The sequence below is a fragment of the Microtus pennsylvanicus genome, chromosome 7 (genome assembly GCF_037038515.1).
Source record: "Microtus pennsylvanicus isolate mMicPen1 chromosome 7, mMicPen1.hap1, whole genome shotgun sequence".
NCBI lineage: Eukaryota > Metazoa > Chordata > Mammalia > Rodentia > Cricetidae > Microtus > Microtus pennsylvanicus.
Window position 1 is genome coordinate 10,551,087 of NC_134585.1, and position 16,452 is coordinate 10,567,538.

The following is a 16,452-nucleotide window of genomic DNA, read 5'->3' on the forward strand; positions in this document are numbered from 1 at the left end:
CAGTCTATCTGGTGTTCCGTAAGCGTTTCATACCTTCATAGAGTTCTTTAGGTTGTAAAAGTTTTCTTCTATGATTTTGTTGAATATATTTTCTGTGCCTTTGAACTGGAGTTCTCCTTCTTCTTTCCCTATTATTCTTAGGTTTCGTCTTTTCAAGGTGTCCCAGATTTCATGAACGCTTTGTGTTAAGAATTTGTTGGATTTAATGTTTTCTTTGACCAATGAATCTACTTCCTCTATAGTATCTTCAATAACTGAAATTCTTTGTTGGAGTTGAAGATAGTTATAATTATAAAAGATAGATTAAATATAAAACTTTAGACTCACAAATATAGAATAGATGATAGAGTTTGTCAAATGCAAATAGACTAAATATTAAAACTATAATTCTTGCTTGATAACTGTTTGGTTATATGTAATTTTACTATGTTAAAGTTAAAATCTTCCTTTTATTTAGACAGAAAAGGGGAGATGATGTGGGATTTCCCTCTGTATGCTGTTAATATCATTGGTTAATAAAGAATCTGTTTGGGGCCTTTTGCGGTGCAGAATAGAACAAGGCAGGAATTCCAAGCAGACAGAGGAGGAAAGAGTAGGCAGAGTCAAGGAGAAGCCATGTAGCTGCTGCAGGAGATAGATGCTGGATGCTGGACAGAACCTTACTGGAAGGCTACAATCATGTGGAAATACACAGATTAATAGAAATGGGTTAATTTAAGATATAAGAGCTAGCCAATAAGAAGCATGCACTAATGGGCCAAGAAGTGTTGTAATAATACAGGGATTATTTCAGGTTTGGGTGGCCGGGAAACAAATGAGCAGCCTCTGCCAACACAAAGGGGGATACAAGTCTCCTACCTGAGTCCCAGCTTAGTGTGTCAGCTATGGGTCCTGTGCAGAGAAAGGATCTATAAAGTCACAAAAGAATGGACATGGTAGAAGAAAAGGCTGAAAGGGGCCAGAGGAAGAGCTAGTGGAAGAAAAAAACTTCACAGTTAACTTAGTTTGTCATTGGTTTAAAAAAATACAGCATGAGTGTGTGTGCAAGCGTTTTTATTTCTGCATCAGCTGTAATTGATAGTTTTTCTAGGTATTATAATCTGAGCTGGCATCTGTAGTCACTTAGAGCATGTAGAACACACACACACATATATGTATATATACACACATATATATGCATATACATGTGTAGAAATATATATATATAATGCATTTAAAAGCAATTCTTTCATAATGGTTTCACATTGCTAAGAAGATTTTAGCCAGGAGAAAATTACAGGCATAAAAGGATGAAAAATAAATATTCTCTTTCTCTCTCTTGAAGAAAAATATCAAGTCCTAATTTCATATTTCACAGACTTTCTTTACAAGAGCACAATATAAATAATTCAGTCTCTATGTCTTTGTTAGAATAAAATAGTAGAACATGGGTAATTAAGGATGACCATAATGCTTTATAAAAGTACCAATGTGAAACATTGGAAACAATTATTTATGAACAAGCACTGCCCAATATCAGATTGTGTGAAATATTTGAGCCACATAATCTCCCTAGGAAAGGGGTGTGTGTGTGTGATGTGTTTGTGTTTGTGTGTGTGTGTGTGTTTGTGTGTGTGTGTGTGTGAGAGACAGAGAGAGAGAGAGAGAGAGAGAGAGAGAGAGAGAGAGAGAGAGAGAGAGAGAGAGGTTAGAGATTTCTATTAAAGACAAAAATCAAGAGATTTAGTTCATTATTATAAAATTCATTTTTAGTTTATTCAAATTCCTTTTCTCAGGGGTGGTATATACACAAAGCAAATGTACAAATGTATAACAAATATTTGTAAGTACAGATGTAATGCATAAGGCAGCTCACTCCTCAGAAACAATTGTTGAGGAGAAATTGTCTTGACTCAAGTGTAGAGGAGAAAGCATACTTGTTTATGCAGTCACATGACACTAATTCATTTACATCTTACATCAAGGCAGCTCTTATACAAGCAAACATTTAACTGGGGGTTAGTCCATGATATCATGATAAAAAGCACACAGGTGATTGGGGAGAGTCTTCTGTTTTGTGTTAATTTCATTGGTTAAATAAAGAGACTGCCTCGGCCCTGATAGGACAGAAAATTAGGTAGGCAGAGTAGACAGAACAGAATGCTGGGAGAAAGAAGCTGAGTCAGGTCTGTCGCCATGATTCTCCCACTCCAGACAGATGCAGGTTAAGATCTTCCCTGGTAAGCCACCTTGTGGGCTACACAGATTATTAGAAATGGGTTAGATCAATATGTAAGAGCTAGCCAATAAGAGGCTAGAGCTAATGGGCCAAGTAGTGTTTAAAAGAATACAGTTTCCATGTAATTATTTCGGGTAAAGCTAGCCATGTGGGTGGCTGGGTGCCAGGGACGCAGCCCGCCATTCTACAACACACAGGCACACAATGAAACAGTAGCTGAGAACTTTACATCCTGATAAGCAGGCAGCAGGCAGAGACTAAGACATGGGCCTGGCATAAACTTTTGAAACCTCAAAGCCCACCCTCAGTAACACATTTTCCCCAACAAGGCCATGCCTCCTAATCCTTCTAAACCTTCTCAAATAGTTCCACTCCCTGGTGGCTAAGCATCCACATCTATGAGCCTATGGAGGCCATTCTCATTCAAACCACCACAAATATTGACTGTCCAAGATTTTATAAGTTGTAAATAGGGAGATATGATCAAAAGGAATAAACTTTTAGATACAAAAAGAATTCTTGTATGTGATCAGCATAAAAATAGTCTAGTATGACTGAAATGTACTAGATGAGCAGTTTTAAGTATTGTTGCCAAATATATATGCATGACAAAATAGAGTGATGGATATGTTAATTAGTCTGATCATGGCAATATTTTCAAAGTGTGGGCGCATTTCAAATCACTGTGTGTATCTTAAATATATACAATTTTCATTTCCAGTTATATCTAAATAGAGAGGGGGAAAAGAATTTTTACCCAATTGACACAATGGCTTGCTAAAAACAAGATATTTGTATAGTAACCTAATTACTTAACATTTTCAATTGGTCAACTAACTGTGACAGAGCAACATTTATAAAAGGAAATTTAACCATTATTCTTTGCTCCATTCAGAGTTCAGGCAAAATAGGCATGAACAAAGACGGTCACAGTCAGGAGGACGATGGCATTGACGTTCACTACATTCCTCCACAAGGGCTTCTCAGAGGTGTCAGTAAACTTTTTCCTCAGGGCTTCTTCCTCCTCTTTGCTCAGCTTGGGCCCTGTATTCTGCAAACCACAGAATAAGCTACATGCCCTCTTGAGACATCCACGGGGTTGCTCAGGATCATCTAGAACAGGAAAAGCACCAGCAAATCACCAACTAAGACAGGTAACAGAAATCACTGTTGTTGCTGTACAAATGACTGAGCTATGTCACAACCACTTACCAGTGTCATGGAAATCTATGGGAAAATACGGTTGAATCTGACTATATAAAATAGAAAATCCTGCATGGTGAGAATCTAATAAACAAAGTAAAAAGAAATGAAAAGTAGAGTGGTAGTGGCCTGGACATGCCACAATAATTTCTTTTTGGTATTCCAGTATTATAACACGTTTATTTAAGAGAGACACTGTGAACATTTTTAGTTATTGTACATTGGATTCTTTCTTTTTAAAAATATTTATATCAAAATAGAATTGCATCATTTTCCTTTCTCCTTCTCCTCCCTCCAGCGGCAACTAGGCTCCCTAGAGCCCTTCCCGTGCCCTCCCACTCTCAAGTTGATAGCTAATTGGACTTAAGGCCCATTAACAAGAAGGAAATCATGGCTGATACTGTAAACCTCTCGGTGATAGTGATGTCATTAGAACTTGGAGAAGAATTTACTACCACCACTTCATTAGAGCAACATAATTCCTTACGATATTCTAAATCTTATCTTTATAGCTAACAGGTGAGTGTAACTGCCACCCTTCATCAAAGTTCTTTTTTGTAACAGATGGAGACCACCTCAGAAGTCCACAACTCGATATGGAGATCAACAGATCCTAAAGACCTCAGCCCCATTGGGTACATCTACATCACAGCACCTATGCCTCAGGGAGCATCCCGAAGGAGGCAGGAAGGACTGTGAGGGCCGGAGTACCAGGAGATCTTCTAAACAGTCTCTTCTAGAAATGGCTGCATAAACAAGACTAGAAAAATGAGCATATCAATGGACATGTGAACATGGGAGGGGGGACATTCTGAGGACTCCCAACCCCTTGACAAAGGACCACAGACAACTATTGATTGCTAGGAGGAAAACTAGCTTTTCCCGGGATGACCAGCTAAGGGGTTATCTAAGACAAAGTGGTCTGTCCTGAAACCATATTATACACAAACAGCTAAAACAGATTCAGCAGATTTATGAATACACATACATATATCTATATATGTGTAACAATAATAATATCAATGAGCTTTGTAAAAAAAACAGGTAAAAGGACTATCAACAACCTCATGGAAACATGCTAAAGACGTGAAGAAGCCATGAAAAGAATGTTGACAGGTGGTCCATAAAATCACTCAGCCGTCAGAAGACGACACACAAGTGCTGGCCCTGGTCCCCACAGGCCCGGCAGCGGGTGCCACTACAGTGAACAATACATAATGGAGAGATGGAAAGGCAGAGTGTGATGGAGAGAGGGGAGGGAAAGAGAGCGGAGTGGTTCGTGCACTGTGGAGAGAGGTGGAGCTGGAGAAGAGATGGCGGTGAGGAACAGGCCGATATGAGGAGCCTGCACTGCCACCTGCAGCCATGTTGATGTCCTGAGTCCATGCTGCTGCTGGGTGTCATAGTGATCTGTGTGGTCCGTGCTGCCACCAGAGGCCATGTCTGGGTCCATAGTATATGTAGTAATATAATGCAAAAGAAAATTTAACTCCCAATTGGAGAATACAGCAAAGTTATACAGGCACTCGCCCTTCGATCCAACAGTCAAGCTTCTTCAAATCTTCAAATGGTTAGGGGGTCACATACAAAAAGCTCTGTGCAATGCTCTTCATAGTGGAACTGGAAAAATTTGAGACATGCTTCTAAACAGAAATCTATGAAAAATTCTAATAAAAGTGAGGCAAAACAGAAATAAATAAATGGTAACAACACAGATACAAAGCAAACGGAGGAGATGCAGTGGAAGTGGGTGGAGGGCGGTGAAAATCGTGAGCTTCGTTATTAAAGGAGGCTGAAATTAGGAAGCTGATAACCAATCCCCGACCCACATCCAACCTAAGTTCAGACTACATCAAGTGAAGGGACTCTAAATACTACAAATGGAAGGATAACCATAAAAGGTCATGAAATAAGACAGAACAATAATGAGGAAGAGAAAGGAACCTGAAAGCTAGTTCGCTGATAAAAAAAAATAGACTAGATTAGTCTTAGTTAAGACTTATGAAGGAGTCTGCCTGCCTGGAATAAAAGATGTATTGTGAGCAATAGTGAGGAAAGGAGGCTGTGTCAGACACTCAGGCTTGATCAGTCGAGACTAACTTGTTGAGTACAATATGTAGTTAGAGCCAGGGCGGTCTGCAACTAATTATTGGTTGGCAGCTGGCACTCAGCTTCATGGACAGATGATGGAAGATAGGTGGATGGGCTGGAGATGAAGAAATGGAACCCACATTTAATGATCACTGGATATTGAGGGCACGTGTTAAACATTTTTTTTAGTTTTACACATATACATTTAAATCTCAGAAGCTGGCCGGGCGGTGGTGGCGCACGCCTTTAATCCCAGCACTTGGGAGGCAGAGGCAGGTGGATCTCTGTGAGTTCGAGACCAGCCTGGTCTACAAGAGCTAGTTCCAGGACAGGCTCCAAAACCACAGAGAAACCCTGTCTCGAAAAACAAAAACAAAAAACAACAAAAATAATAAAAAAAAAAAACAAAAAAAATCTCAGAAGCTGAATTTAGAGAGATTAAAAACAAACATAACCCATAAAAGCCCACACAGCCAAACCATACCCAGTGTTCTTACACTAAAACAAGCGTAAGATTGAGATTACCTTCTTCAAGAGCACTACCAACTTCTTCGTGACTTTCCTCTTCTGCATCTAAGTCAATACGCTCTTCCGTGTTGTTCCAAAGGCTCCAGCACAGGCGGTACAGCTAACCAGAGGCAACACACACGCTCATTAATGTTGGGAAGAGATTACAATGATTCAATGATACCTTGTTTAATGTACGGTTTAAAACCCTAGCTCCTCCAGGACATTACAGGTTAAAAAGGAAAGGTGTCCCACAGACTCTCTAACCAAAACACACCAACCATTTTGAATTATTTCTGTTTTTAATTCTAGTATTTGTCTACAATTCCAAGTAGTCTTCTTAGACTCCTACCTCTGAATTTGGGATGTCAAGAAAGGCATGGACTTAGCCGCGCAGGACCTCCCCTGCCTCCACTGTCCTCTCCAGTATTTTCAGTGCTACCTCATGGTTGCTTTCATTTGTTCTAATAGTTACTTTTATTCTTTAAAAAAATCTATTGATTAGGTATAGCAGTTCATGCCTTTAATTCCAGCAACTGGAAGGCAGAAGCAAGTGGATTCCTGTGAGTTTGAGGTCAGCATACTCTGCATAGTGATTTCTAAGATAGCCAGGGCTATTAGACAAACCCTGTCTCAAAAATACAAAAATAAATATTCTATTTGGTTCCATTTCTGGATCCATCATACTTAGATAGCATCTGTGAGCTGTTCTTGATTTCCACCTTTCTGTGTGCCTTTCCTGACACACATGCAAATTTCTACCAGCTACTATTCTAGAAGTAAATCTGTTTTCATTTTCATTGCTATCATTTCAGATTTTCAAGCTTGATCTGTTTGTTTATTAATACCAGCAGCAGGGAAAGAGAGACAGGAAGATTATGTGAATTCAAGATTAGCCTAATCTTCACAGCACGTTCCAAGCTAGTGAGGGCTAAATAGTGAAACACTGCATCAAATTTAATTTTTCAAACTTAAAGGAAGTAACATATATAATATCATTTCTGGCCACAGATGCAAGTAACAGGATTAGACACAGTGAATAAATACTAATTTTGGGTCATTCTGATGAAACTGTTTTGAATACCAATACATCTTTCAATTTATAATGACAATGTCGTCAAACCTATGCAAATTGGTCCATGATTTTCTTCAACCAGTTTGTGAGAATTTAGCTTTCTTTTTTTTTCTTTTCTTTTCTTTTTCTTTTTTTGGTTTTTCGAGACAGGGTTTCTCTGTGGCTTTGGAGCCTGTCCTGGAACTAGCTCTGTAGACCAGGCTGGTCTCAAACTCACAGAGATCCGCCTGCCTCTGCCTCCCAAGTGCAGAATTTAGCTTTCTTGTTTGTTCTGGATCTATCTAAAAACTGGATGCTTTTATGTTATCTCTAAGATTCCCTTACCATATAATATAAACACTTAAGATATCATCTCTCATATTAGTCCACTAGGGTTTGCTAACCTTCCTTCTTCAGAGCCCTGGAACTCTGACTCGCACTGGCTTCGTTCTAGTCTTCCCCCGCTGCCTGGACTGCCTCACTGCTGCTGTGGTGGGTGAGTTTATAGCAGCGCTCGTGCCTGTCAGCCTGCTTCAGAAGTTGAAAGTTCGCAGGCTATTAGAACCAAACGATAATCTCATTCACCCTTGAGATGAGCTCTTTAAAAATTAGTACTGTTACAATCATTCCTACTGTCCTATGTCTTCATATTTCCATTTTCCTTGGGCGAATAGTGCTTTCTTGTGCGCTTTTGTTCAATTCCCACTACCAAATGGAAAGTATTTAGTAATGGATTCTGGTAATATGTCATTAATAAAGCTTTTGTTGTTGTTGTTGTTAGCTACCACATGTTTCAAGTTCCCAAACTAGACATCTTGAACTGGCTACTCCTCAAGTATATATGCAAATGGGTACTACATTAAAGATTATGAAGGATAAACACAAAATACATAGCTTATTAACACATGTATTATTACATGCTAGCAATAAACTGAAACAATGTGATTCAATAATAGCATACATATTTTTAAAAGACTGGTGTTCCCTGTTCTAAAGGTAAGTCTATTTTATTTTTAAAATGGTATCATAGGGTAGTATAATATTTAATATTCTGATTTTTTTCCTGATTCAATCACATTAAGAACATTTAAATATAAAGTAGTACTTCCTCATTGTATATTTATTCTCTAACTAATATAAATCTATTTTTATAACTTTATAATAATTTACCTATTTTTCCTTAGAAACAATTGCAAAGAAACTAATTTTTGCAAACAAACATTTGCATACAAACTCATTTTGTGCATATATTTCTACTTAAATTACTAAAGGTGGAATTATTAACTCATAGATACAAAATTTTTTTTAATGGCAGATACAAGTATCCTCCTAGAAATCATAAAATTCACATATTCACCAATAACTGTAGATTTTAGAAATTAGAAGTTTTTCTGCTTTCTTACCAACACAGGACATTTTTTGGTCAGTTTGAATGACGAAAATGAATATCACACCTTCCCTGTTTGTGTCCCTGTTGCTGTATGCATTTTATCTCCGTTCTCATTGTGGATGAGATCTGGTTTGCCCCTATGCTGGCCTGGCTCAGGTGTCTCTTCCGCTCTCAGGTGTTTTGTGGGCTCTTAGGCAGTACCAAGTGCTGTCACCCTGGTCTCCTGAAGCAGGGGTGTCGAGTTATCATCCCCACCCCCAGCTCCATTAGGAAGATTTTGAATTCCCAGTTCATTCCCTAATCTCACATCTCCGTTCCCTGATGTTTCGCATGTGCTAAGTGCAAAGCTCTTGTTTATTGGATTCTAGCTCCAGTGTTACAGTGATTCCATTGACTAAGCCTGTAGAGTAGCCAGCAGTGTTAGGAAGGGAAGAAATGTCATTTTTAACTGAGCATGGGGTTATCATTCATTACTCACGTGAACATCAGGAATTGGTTTCGTTAGGAAGGAGATTGCCAGGATGACTAGTATGGTAACAAAAAACACAATGATGGCAAAATACATGTAGTGCACTCCACAGATAATCTCTGGACAGTTGCTGGGAGCCAAGCAACTCCCTGTTCCATATGCAAACTCTGCGATCATACGAATAAGGCCTATCACAAATCCAACCATTAGGCCCCAGAATGCACCCTGAAAAAAATAAAAGAATAAAATCAATGCTTAGAAAACATGATATCCTTGAAGTTAGCACAGTTACCATTCTACCTGTTCCATCAAGGAAAAGTAAGTGGTAAGCCATGAGGAGAGATCTTCAAAGCAAAGGAAGTTGCAGATACATCTTTACTAGTGGGGCGGTGTTGTTCCTGTCTCAGGTATCTGAGCACTTTAAAAAATATTTGTTTTGATTTATATATATGTGTGTGTGTGTGCCTACTTATTTGTATGAGCACCACAAGTATGAAGTACCTGCAGAGGCCAGAAGAGGGTGCTAGATATCCTCAACTGTGGAATTGCAGTGGAGAGCTCCCAAGTGTAGGTACTGGAAACGAACCTAGGTCCTGTGCAGGAGCAGCAAGTGTTCTTAACCTCTGAGCCATCTCTCCTGCTCACTCCTGTGCATTTCTTTCCCTTATATTCTATTCACTATTGACAAGTAATATTTGTATACACTTATCGCTACAAATAGCTAATATTATGATTCACATATTACAGAATGATTTCAATTATTTAATTTCCATATCTGCAGCATCACATGTTAATTTTTTTAACTCCAAATCTCTGCTGTCTACTCTAGCCAAAGCTGAGGTCTTCTTCACTTTTGTTTTTCAGTCTATACATTAAAGTGCTGAATAAGCAGATCTATGACTTATATAACTTTCAGGGCTGGTAATAAGCCAAAGCTTTTCTTTTCTCCCAGAGATCAACAGTGTTGGAAACACTTGCTCTAAGAAACTAGCATGGCATGGGGATTAGGAATATGAGCTTTAGATGGCAGAAAACCTCATCTGAATTCCAGTACCATACTTATTAAGTAAAACATAGCAGGCAAAACAGATATCAAGTTTTCCATAAAATTTTTTAAATATTAAGCAGCATAGCTAGCACTAAGTCTGTTTTGCCTTTTGGCCCTGCCCCATCCAACATGGCGGAGGTACGTTTACTGACAGTTCTGTGAGTCATGCTCACTGACCCAGTACTAGGGACATAGTGGGTCTATGTTGCCGTTAAGCAATTTGTAACATGCTGCTCATAGACCCCATTTAAGTGCAGAACCTCTTGAAAGAGACAGAGCTGTTTGTGCCATTAGCACCAGCACGAACCAGAAAGATGTTTTTTAATGAAGTCATGCATTTTTTTGCTACTAACGTTGAATCAGGAAGCCTTCTCTCAGAGAAGCCACACCTCTGCTCACTGCCAGCAAACCAGGCCTATCTGAAAAAAAATGTGGCTACCAAGAAGCTGTGCTTAACTCTATTTTTTGTGTCAAGAATTCCTTCCCAAGCTCTCTCAGTTTTTATGTGGATGTAGTTGCCCCACGTTGGGTGCCATTTGTAGGCAGAGACTGCTCATTCATTTCCTGGTGGCCCAGACCCAAATAATAACACAGAAACTATGTTAATTATAACACTATTTGTCCAATAACCCAGGCATATTTAGCTAACTCTTACATCTTGAATTAACCCATTTCTATTAATCTATATATTGTCACAAGGCTGTGGCTTATCAGAAAGGTTCCTTCTTCTTTGGAAGCTACATGGTGTCTCCTTGACTCTGCCTACTCTCTCTTATTTCTGTTCAGATTTCCTGCCTGGCTTTACTCTGCTAAGCCATTGGCCAAAACAGCTTTATTCATAGACCTATAAAAGCAACATATATACAGAAGGACATCCCATATCACCTATAAGAAACAATCATTTATAGAATTCATTTAACATATTTGAGTTTCTAGTAGTATGGTAATTTTTTAAAAAACATTTTGCTTGTCTTCTATTTCCACACTTTTAGCACTTAAATAAGGTAGGTACAACTTTTTATTTTTTTTTTTTATTTTTTTTTTTTAACTTTTGATTTTGTATTACAGATTTTCATGATTTACTTGAAGTCAATACAGTAAAATTGTAAAGCCATAACCAGACCCTGGAGGTCTCTCTAAAATGTGTTTTTGCCAGCATTTTGCCATGACTTACATAATTTGTGAGAAATGTAAAGAATTTTTATATGAATGGGCAGTATATGGTTACATACTTTTGTGAGGAATAGAAATTATGGTTTACCACAACTGAAATTGAAATAGCCTTAAGTGACAGACATAAGTTGGACAGAATGCAGTAGTTTTGAGATAGAATGTCACTGTGTTCCCCACTTCTTAATTCAAGATGCCTTCCTGACACAAGCTTCTGACTAAGACTCTAGAACTCTAGATGTGGACCACTAGACCTGAGTAAAAGAAATCTTCCTATCCCAGAAGAAGTTATTTTTGCCTCATTTGTGAAAAATTTTCCTTACCTGTTCATTGACTCTTTTATACAATATGCCAAGCATGAAGACAGCACCAATTGGAGGCCCAATGTAGCTAGAAAATGATGACATATAGTGGAATAGCTGTCCATTTTGTGATGCCTGTACCAATGGGACCCACAGGATGCTGATGACAATTAGAACAATGGCAAAGAGCCTGTTTGAAAAAGACAGTGATTTAAAGATTAAACAAAGCATTATGTCTGCCTCCACGGTTCCTGCTCTTTTATTGGTTTTCCAAGCAAAGTCAAGCTGCTTGACCTTACATGAACCCACACCATGCCCAATGATTAATAGAAATGGGTTAAATTAAGATGTGAGAATTATCCAATAAGAAACTAGAGCTAATGGGACAAGCAGTAATTTAATTAATACAGTTTCTATGTGGTTATTTTGGGGCTAAGCTAGCTGGGCAGCCAGGATGAACAAGCGGCCCTCCTTGCAACAATATCATAGCCTGTTCATTGATTATTGTATAGAAGATGTAAGATAGAAGATTGATGCAGTCAGAGATCCAAAGTAGCTAGAACTTGATCCTAGGTATTGGAACAATTATAAACAGTGATAAATAATATTCTGACTAAAAAAACAAGGCTCAATTCCAGATGGATTAGTATAAGAATTCTACCAAACTTTCAAAGACTCTTATGACAAATACTTCTTAAATTATTAAATAAAATAGAAACAGAAAGAATGCTTCCAAACTCCTTGTATTGGCCAGGATTACTCTAATACCAAAGTAATGTAACGACACAACAAATATCAAAACCCACAAACCAAAATTGCCAATAAACACAAGTGGAATACACAGAAACTGCTAAAGGAAACACAGTTAGCTATCAGAATTACAGTGTAAAGTATATTCCATTAAACATGGATGGAGTTTTATGAAGATATGGTGTAAGAACAATGAAGGAATAAGTAAGTATGGCTAAAATGGTTATGTCTGTAAAGAGAAAGGTTAAATTGAACATTCCCTGATGATTCTTCCCATTGTAGAGCTACATTTTTAGTTTCACTGAATACAGAGATGCAGGGTCTGTAGTTCCTGTCTACGTCCACCCTCCTCAGAGGAGTCCTAGGCAGAGACCAGGTTCCCTCACCGTCCAGCTATCAGGAGCTCTCTCTCAGATGCCTTCTTCCTCATTTTGGTGTAGAGGTCCATGGTGAAGAGGGTGCTGGCGCTGTTGAAGATGGAGGTCAGGGAGCTCATGAGAGAAGCCAACATGACAGACAGCATCAGGCCTCGAAGTCCTGGGGTTAGGAAGGGTGAAGCCTGGTTAGACAAGATGTCATGGCTTATGAGTGGTTTGCTACATTAAAGAGCCATGGAAAGACAAAACTGTCCCTCACAGAGTTATTATGTAATCATCAATGTACATCATCACTTAATTTTTAAAGGTTCTTGGAGATTTAATCACTTAAAGCACACAAAAGGTTTAGAAAGTTATTTGCAACACAGTAAAGGCTCAACAGTGTATTGGATACAATGATTATTCTTATAAAGTTAATACATCATTACAGGATATTTATAACAAGGTTTAATCAAATTAACCGTATTTGAATATAGAAAAACAATGTAGTAGTAAAATTCTTGACTTTTAATCTGAGAATTTAATTTTTAAAACACAAAGCTATCATGTAGCTAGTTAGTCTCTATGCTGTGGGAAAGTGCTCTTGTACCCTGGAAAGATTTGTCACTTGTATTGGTTTAATAAAACACTGATGAACCAGTTTTCAGGCAGGAAGTTTAGGTGGGATGACCAGACTAGGAGAATTCTAGGAAAAGGAAAAGCTCAGTCTACAGTCCAGATGCAGAGGAGGCAAGATGGGAGTACTGCATTGTGAAAAGGTATCAAGCCATGTGGCTAAACATAGGTAAGAATTATAGGTTATATTGTAAGAGCTAGTTAATAATAATCTTGAGCTAATCAGCTAAACCGTTTATAATTAAGATAAACCTCTGTGTGTTTCTTTGGGACTGAAAAGTTGCAGGACCAGATGGGACAGAAACTTCCACCAGGCAAATGACTCTTTCATGGATTTATGCTTCAAAAGTTGGGTACCATTTGTAGATGGAGACTGTGCTTTTGTTTCCCAGCCACTCAGACCCACATAACCTCATAGAAACTATATTAATTACAAGACTTCTTGGCCGATGATTCAGGCATATTTCTAGCTAGCTCTTACATCTTAAATTAGCTCATTTCTATTAGTCTATGTATTGTTATATAGCCATGGTGTAACCTCATTTTCTACATGTCTTGTTTCCTCTGTGGCTGAATAACATATGCTTGACTGTGCCTACTTTTTATATACCTCTGTTCAAATTTCCTGCTTGGATTTACTCTTCTAAGCCATTGGCCAAAATGGGTTTCTATGCAGTTGGAGATGCAAGTCTAGAATACCTATCTGAAGAGAAAGCACTATGCAAATGAGAGACACATATTCTGTAGGGAGGTCATTGCAGATGGTGGAGTTAATGGTGTATGCCTAGTGACTCTATCTGGAGAGGAGCAGTTCTTGGGTCATGGGGATGGATGGAGTTGTCATCCTGACTCTTGTGTCTTCCCAGAGAGGGACTCTAGTATGCACCGTGGAATGGGTAGACTTTGTGGGTTGAGTGAGGTTGGTGGTGGGAGTATAAGATGAATTCCTAGAGATGGGGGAGTAAGGAACCTAAGCAGGAGTGGATAAGTCTAGCAACATATATTTGGCCTCCATAACTGGTGCGGGAGAATTGTCTGTATTCTGTCAATCATGTTTTAAATAAATGCTGATTGGCCAGGCAGGAAGTATAGGAGGGAAAACCAGACAGGAAGTAGAGGTGGAACAAAGAGAACAGAAGTATTCTGGGAAGCAGGAAGCTTCCTCTGCCAGTCCAGCCCAGACCACCAAAGAAGCAACATATGACATGCCCCTGCTGTGAAAGGTACCGAGCCATGTGGCTAGCTAGCATAGATAGGAACAATGGGTTAATACAAGCTACAAGAGGTAATAAGAAGCCTGAGCTAATGGGCCAATCAGTTTATAAGAAATGCAGACGCGGGCTGGAGAGATGGCTCAGTGGTTAAGAGCATCGCCTGCTCTTCCAAAGGTCCTGAGTTCAATTCCCAGCAACCACATGGTGGCTCACAACCATCTGTAATAGGGTCTGGTGCCCTCTTCTGGCCTGCAGGCATACACACAGACAGAACACTGTATACGTAATAAATAAATAAATAAAATATTAAAAAAAAAAAAAGAAATGCAGACGCTCTGTGATTTTCTTTGGGGCTTGCTGGCTGTGGGGTACCGGGCAGGACAGAAACCCCAACAAGGCGGCCCTCATGTTACACACACCAGACAGCAGCATGACAGAGTGGGCACAGAAGGCCAGGCTCTGGGTATGTTCTCCTTAGACAGGTCACAAAATTATTGCTTTTTCCTCTGGTAATCTGAGAACGATTCAGTGTATAAATTATGCACCTGAATGTTTACTTAAAGGTCATGAGCTGAAAACTACTTTGGAAGAGCGGAAATAACATGGTATCCTCTTTCTTTGGAGGAGAAACTCTTAGCTTGCTGAAGGCTTTGAGAACTGAGTGCTACTAGGTGATTTTGCTGACAAACCTTTATGGGCAAAATTGATGGTTTTGAACCATTGTGAGAGCTTCACACTTCAGTTCCTGTCGTCCATTAATAATGGCTCCAGTCCTCCCAGTACAGGGCAGGATGGCATGCACACTACTTTGAGTTCATAGACTATATTCCCTTTATCCCGAATATGCTTGTTTGTAACAGGGAGAAGAATCAGCACAAAAATGTTAGACAAGATCCCAGACCATCCAGTCGCTCTGCCTTATTCTCTGTTATACCCCCCACAGCAAGGATCACTTCTAGAAATTCCAATAATCTGGAACCTCATGCAGCCTATTATATATACTGCAAAAATTATAATGAGTTCCAAGGTGTCGGGCAATTGTGCATACTTTACTGATCCGAAGCTGTGCCTGAACTGGTATGCACTTAGGTAGGAAGCATGTAGATTGAGAGATATTGTTACAAAGACATCAAGGTAAGACTAACTTCTAGTCTCCTGAGTTTGCCCTTTTGCAGCATTGCAACCTTTTCTTTGGCTAACAAATCATTTAATGCTAATTGAGCTGGAAGTCAGTCTCCACCCTAAGCAGTATCCTCTAGCAGATGTGAGCTCCTCTCTGAAATCTCCAGGCCCAGCCAGTGTGTCTGGTAGACTGTGACTGCTTCTCAAGAGACATCTGATGACTAGGACTGAATCAATGGAGGTTTACCAAGGATTCTCCCCCAATCCTTCCTCAAGACCCACGTTTCCCTCTAAGACATGGTATGGATGTTGACTAACCATCAGGCATCAGTTCCAGCACCAGCATAGGGTAGGCGTAATTGGTGCAGCCAACTTCAGTGCCACACTGTTTCACACACTCAGAAGGCACAACGCAGGCCACCTTATCTGAGGAGAAACACAGTTCGGTAAGCAGGACTCAACTCAGTACAGTCTGCAAATGGGACAGAGGTAAGAGGCAAGGTCATAGATAAGAGAAGCTATAATCACCTAAAAATTGGATACTAAACTTTGAATTTGACACCATGGGTCTCATTACTCCTTGCGTAGTGTCTCACACTGGTAGCTTCCCTGGCACTGACCTGTGGGGCAGGGATGTGGTCTAGCATTAGGACAGACAAGGGAGATGATCCTAAGCTCAGATAAGAGGCAGGAGACTCAATTTTCTCAGAAGCAGTGAATTCCAAATATAAACAGCACCTCCTCCCCTCAGGAAGCTATTACCCATCAGGCTTACCCAGTTCTAAGCACCTATAGTGCTACTCATGAGAATCAACTGGGTGACAATTCAGTAGGCAATGGCATTTTCCAGTTTGAGGTATGCACAATACCTTGATGAAATTTTTACTTGGGGCATATTATAATGGTTGTTTAAAAACTGATA

At 39.3% G+C, this 16,452-nt stretch overlaps 1 protein-coding gene across 1 annotated transcript in view; it reads right to left on the reverse strand.

Moving 5' to 3' along the window:
* Positions 1–2,001: 2,001 nt before the first annotated feature.
* The window catches only part of LOC142854409 (solute carrier family 5 member 4B), a 42,557-nt gene continuing 28,106 nt past the window's right edge, over positions 2,002–16,452 (reverse strand). The window contains exons 11-16 of the mRNA XM_075979926.1: positions 15,849–15,956; positions 12,589–12,739; positions 11,474–11,642; positions 8,942–9,157; positions 6,038–6,140; positions 2,002–3,331 (exon numbers count right to left, since the gene is read on the reverse strand). Of these exons, the coding sequence (XP_075836041.1) occupies positions 3,117–3,331; positions 6,038–6,140; positions 8,942–9,157; positions 11,474–11,642; positions 12,589–12,739; positions 15,849–15,956 (962 nt within the window). The 3' untranslated portion in view covers positions 2,002–3,116. The remainder of the gene's footprint in view (positions 3,332–6,037; positions 6,141–8,941; positions 9,158–11,473; positions 11,643–12,588; positions 12,740–15,848; positions 15,957–16,452) is intronic.